Raw genomic sequence first — 6,000 nt, 5'->3', positions numbered from 1 at the left:
TACACTGTCAGGAAGTATGAGCTGCAGAAGTGGCTGGTAAGGGGGGCTACCATATAGCTAACCTTGTGATCTGGGCATCACAACAGGGTTTGCTATATGATAGTTACTCCACAGGTTAGATGTATGTTCCTTATGCCACTTTAAATTTTGCAGGAGCTAGTCAAATGTCCACCTGAACGTGCCACTTTAATCTAACATGGATCCCCATCTATTCAGGGAAGAGGCAAGAAACCTGAGTATGGTCATTGAAAGACAGCCTGAATGCCAAAGCTCTGCAAAGCTGAAATTACTGCAAATAGAGGATTCTCGGACAAATTTAAAGATAGATGAATACAACAGGACACACACAGAGACCAGCCTCTTCACTGTACATTTGTGTATTTTTCATGTACAGGCCTATTATACAATTCCACCTAAACATTAGCATGTGTCAAATACAGACAGGCAAGTTGTCCTGATGTATTTTCTGTTTTTACAGACTTGCTATTCTCGCCGTATATATACTTTATAGTCTAAGCATAACATTGGTATTGTAGCATGATGTCAAAAAATATCTTTGCATTAAGAGGTTGGAAAGCTCAACATGATAATACCAATAGTGCAAGGAGCTCCAAAGATGTTGATATAAATACTATAACTTGATATTAATGTTCTGGTTACTAGTTGAAAGCATATACCGCAACCTATTTTGTTTGTCTACTACAAATTACTTTCGTAGTGAGGCTTTTAACCATAGATTGCACTGACTAATCACGCATTTCGCCGCAGTTTTCAGTGTTTCACTAAATACTTTATATTTCCGTTATTTCGTTTTCCTTTCTTGTGAATTTGCCCATACAAGGTAATGCGTATCCTATTCCTTATCAAGTCTTTGGTGGTGAGAAGAAGAGAGTTTTCTTGAAGTTCATTGTCTTTAAAAGTCATAAGGTGAAACAAAAACTGTGATCTTTGAGACGTGCTTGGCCTGGAACATTCGGTCCAAGTATTCTGACATATCTACATCCACTTCAATTGCCAGTGGACCCTTTAGGCTCTGAACCAGAATCAGTTCTCCAGTTTGTCTGTCTGATCTTTGCATAACGAAATTCCCTCTGCTGTTGCCACCAACAATTCCAAAACGTAAGCTGTCGGGACCTGGCCGCCCAGGAGCAGATGCAGTAGCCATCCGAAATAGGGTAAGTGGAGTTTGAATATTTGAAGGCAGGGAAAGATAGTGGAAGGAGATGGTCTTTGGAGCAAGATGACATGACCTGCTGTCCATTGGGCATGGATTACGTTCACATTGGCTGCGAAAAATAATTAAAAAAAATAAATATGTACACATAAACGTTGTATTACGATTGCATAACTCACATAGCACACACGGCACACCATTACATAACTTCTCAATATTTCAATGACAAAGAAGTGTAATTATATGTGGTGATATGGTGGCACATGTGAGCCGAATGTCTTCATCAGACGGTCACATTAAAGCATTAATCATTATTGTTTTATAAACTCTTTTGTTTATAAAGTAGAGAGGTTTAAAATGCAGGTTAAATTAGAACGAGGATTGTGCTTAGGGTGCACCGGTGAGAGGGTACTAAAACCCTATGAGAGAGGCTTGCTTTGGTGCAGTGGCCTGGCTCTGCTGTTACTGCATCACTACACGGCATATTTATATTTAATGATGTTATATATGTGTCGGTGGACCCGGTTTATTGCGCACATATGGGCAGTTAAAATGAAGTATAACAGCATGGGGTGCAATTTAGCACTTATGTTTACATCAGTTCCAAAATGTATACAGTATTGGACTGGACCCTGACAGTCACACTCCCAGTGGGCCCGGACACACCAGTCCGACATTCAGGGGGTTATTTACTAAACCTAAAATTTTCTGGTTGGGATTTTTGGGGCATAAACTCCAAGATTGGTTATACTCTGATGCTGCAAAAAGCCAGAAACTGAAAATCCGCCATCTCAGACCTGTCGAGGTCATGTATAAGTCAATGGGAAATATTCCTATCCCAATTTGAAGATATCATGGTTTGCACAGAGTTTAGTCCAATAATCCTCAAAATTCGGGGTTTTTGGTAAAAACTGCAAAAAAAATCTAGTGATTTGGGAGAAAAGTCTGTAAAAATTATTCGGGTTTTTGTTCAATTTTGACGATTTTTTTCCCAAACCCATTTATTTGAGTTATTTTAATGATACATAAGGCAAAATAAGAGTTGGGATTTTGGTTCAGCTTTCTTTATCAAAACAATGAGATAAAATGTTATTTTAGTAAATAACCTCCTCAGTGTATAACAGAAACAAAACAGATCAATGTAAACAGTGTAGATGTAAAATAGACTAGAGAAAAAGATAATAACAATCAGTTTGTAGGTATCATCAGGTCCGGACTGAGAATTAAAATATGCTCTGGCATTTCAGGTACACAGAGGCCCAATAAGCTGACACAGAGGCCCACCCAGCCCCCGCCAGCCCACTAAATACTGACTTTCTATGGCACTTTATAGCAGCCACTCTGGCATTTGCCAAAACCCACAGATTGCCAGTCCAGGCCTGGGTACCATATTACAATTTTCGAGGTGAGGGGCATGTAGGATAGTAGGGAATTTGCCCAGGGCTTTTGCAAATCTATAATGTCGTAAGTAGCAAGGACATCTCCTGAGTGAGAACAGGGTCTGATCATGTTAGGGACCCAGATGTGGTTGTGTGATTGTGTTATGGCAGGCAAAACAGGCCTACTATGAAAGGCATTGTGTATAAATCTTACTTAAAATCACTGGATTGTGTATCCCCTAGGCAGCCTATTTAGTTTTAAAGCACAGTGATCAAGTGTGATCAACGGGAGTCTTTCTGGCCTGATTAAGGAACCTAATGCATTTATGATCATTTTGACTGCTGTTTTTATTAAACTCTTTGTAGCATTCTTTAGCCAAGACGAGCAATACAGCAGCTGCTAAAGAAGGATATACATGTGCTGTGCATAGAGCAAGCAAGGCCATGTTTCACTGACATTTAGGTTTCTTCATATGAAGTCATCTTTACTTACATAGGGGATGTTTTCACATAACTGATGTTTCCATTAGATTTTGGGCATTCCGGTGAGACGCACTGAAAGCCACCTCCAGTATTGATGCACATCGAAGCCCTTGAGCAGTTGTGCTGTCCAGAACTGCATTCATCTATATCTGATAATGAAAAGAATACAAACCACTTAGTACATACATCATCCTAGGGCAGGGGTACACTGGCAGATTCTGGGAGATTTAGTCACCTGGCGACTAATCGCCTCTTCTTCTGGGTGACAATCTCCCTGAACTGCCTTCTGCCTGCTAAAATGAAAAATTACCTGCGGCAATGCACTCACGGCGCTTCGATTTCCGAAGTTGCCCGAAGTTTCATCGTGAGGCAACTTCGGAAAACGAAGCGTCGCGAGTGCCATGCCGCAGGCAATATCGCATTCTACCAGGCGGAAGACAGGGGGAAGCCGTTCGGGGAGATTAGTCGCCTCAAAGAAGAGGCGATTAGTCGACGGGCGACTAAATCTCCGCGAATCTCCAGGTGTGACCTTACCCTTAAGGGGGTTGTTCACCTCGGAGTTAACTTTTAGTACAGAGATATTCTGAGACAATTTGCAATTTGTTTTCATTTTTTATTATTTGTGGTTTTTGAGTTATTGAACTTTTTATTCAGCAGCTCTCCAGTTTGCAGTTTCAGGGTCCAAATTACCATGCCTTGATTTCAATAAAAGACTGGACTATGAATAGGAGAGGGCCTGAATATAAAGACAAGTAATAAAAAGTAACAGTAACATTACATTTGTAACCTTATAGAGCATCTGTTTCTAGAGGGGGTCAATGACCCCCTTTTGAAAGTTGAAAAGAGTTAGGGGAAAAGGGCAAATAATTAAAAGAACTATAAAAAATAAATAATGAAGAACAATTGAAAAGTTGCTTTATAGAATTAGCCATTCTATAACATACTAAAAGTTAACTTAAAGGTTAACTACCCCTTTAAGAAACATAATCCCCATATTTATGGTTAGTATATGTATTGTCTATGCTGTGACAAGAAGAGCTAACACTTCTGTAAAAATAAAGTACTACTAAGAATATGTATGTTTGACATATTGAATATTTATTAAGCTGACTGACAATCAGCTTGTAAAGAAGCTAGTACTGTACATGCAGTTTCTGCAGTCATTTTTCCCAAACCCAGACACTTCAACATTCATATATCTTCCCTCAAAACTAAAATTTTGCAGAACAAAATGAAACTGAGCTGTATCCAAGAATTTGTTTTCATGCCTTACCTGGAGCCTCATATCTTTTTTCTTTTTCCCAACTGCTGGAATATTTCCAATCACGCTATCATGTTAATTCCAAGGCTTCATAAGTATTTAAAAATTTGACTTTAAAAATAAACTTGAATTATAACTAGCTTGAATGTTGAAAACATTGCCATTGATTTCTATAGAAGCTTGCCAGGTTGTACGTGTTCAATTCCTTTATTTAATCATTTTTCTCTGATTTTCTCAAGTTGGGCACAAACTCAAATTCAAAGTTTAATAAATTTGCTACTTAGGGGCAGGTTTATCAAGGGTCGAATTTCGAAGTAACAAAATACTTCGAAATTCAACCATCGAATTGAATATTTTGGAATATTTGAATATTTTTCACCGAATTTGGCCATCGAACGAACAACGTAAAATCGTTCGATCAAACGATTAAATCTTTAAAATCAAACGATTCGAACGATTTTAGCGTACGATCGAACGATTTTACTTCGATGTGTGCAGACTTAGAAAACGATATATACACACAGTAATAAAAGGATATCAAAGGATTTGGTAGTCCGCTCCCTCTGCCGGTTCCCAAAGGGGTCTGTTCTCCCTCAGACTTGTATAGAATCCAATTCAGAGTTGCGAAAGGAAACCAGCGCTAATCCAGCATGAGGTATAGACAACAAGAGAATAATTCTCATATAGTGTAGTATTTTTGTATAAATGTAATACACCACTTTGTGAAATTAGAGTAATATAATAGTGCCCTTTATAAATTATACTGTTTGCCGTGCCACTTGTAAAAATTCACACAGTGAAGTGAATCTTATGTGAGGGTACTCACGAACGTTTAAACGAGGTTTTGGCGTTTAGAAAGATAGTATAACAGTCCTCCTCTCACTGCTCTCCAGATTCTGTAGCTTTAAAACAATGCGCTGACATAGTGTAAAATCATCACTTTTTTAATCTCAAAATAGCATTAAAAACACACTCACAATGTGGATGTTAAAATATTCGCATAAAACAAAGTCACCACTTCGCCGTCTGTTGGAGTCACTAGGCAGCCAATGTAGATGGAATAGCCGGCGTCTCGGCCGCCTCGTGTGTCCCAGTGCGCTTGTGGATGACGTCACTGCCCGACGCGTTTCGTCTGCTGACTTCCTCAAGGGCTTCAAAGTTGTCATTGCGCATGTCACCTTATGAAGGAACGGCGGATCCGGTCGCGTGTTCCTCCCTTCCGCTTCCTTCATTCAATTCGTTTACATGTTGCTATAGTAACATCTACCCAGCTCGGAGTCATCTCTACGTAGCAACAATGTCTAACAAATTACTTCCATCATAGAGGGAGGATTTCAGCTACGCTCACTGATGGATCAGTAAATCTCTATGTCCAAAAAACTTTGCACCCACTTTTCCATAAACATTTTTACATAACATAAACAGCATATATATAACTTTAGGACATTTGGACCATTTCATTAACATACTACTCCTTATTCAACTTACATTATAAAAAAGCTCTCAGATTAATGTCTACATTAAGTCCTTTGGGTGTAAAGGTTTCTAGGCTATAAATCCAGCGGCTTTCGCACTGTAGGGTAGTTTTTACCAAATCTCCCCCTCTCCATCTATTTTTCACTTCTTCCACCCCCCAGTATTGTAGACAGGCAGGATTCATTCCATGAGCATCTTTGAAGTGTTTGGAGACACTATGTTTCTCA

The 6,000-nt window shown here is 39.1% G+C and overlaps 1 protein-coding gene across 1 annotated transcript in view; it reads right to left on the bottom strand.

Annotated features, from left to right (window-relative positions):
* Nucleotides 1-361: 361 nt before the first annotated feature.
* The window catches only part of fbln7.L (fibulin 7 L homeolog), a 71,152-nt gene continuing 65,513 nt past the window's right edge, over nt 362-6,000 (bottom strand). The window contains exons 7-8 of the mRNA XM_018262880.2: nt 3,047-3,185; nt 362-1,286 (exon numbers count right to left, since the gene is read on the bottom strand). Of these exons, the coding sequence (XP_018118369.1) occupies nt 914-1,286; nt 3,047-3,185 (512 nt within the window). The 3' untranslated portion in view covers nt 362-913. The remainder of the gene's footprint in view (nt 1,287-3,046; nt 3,186-6,000) is intronic.

Source organism: Xenopus laevis, chromosome 5L (assembly GCF_017654675.1).
Source record: "Xenopus laevis strain J_2021 chromosome 5L, Xenopus_laevis_v10.1, whole genome shotgun sequence".
Taxonomy (NCBI): domain Eukaryota; kingdom Metazoa; phylum Chordata; class Amphibia; order Anura; family Pipidae; genus Xenopus; species Xenopus laevis.
This window is presented reverse-complemented; position numbering and strand designations above follow the sequence as displayed.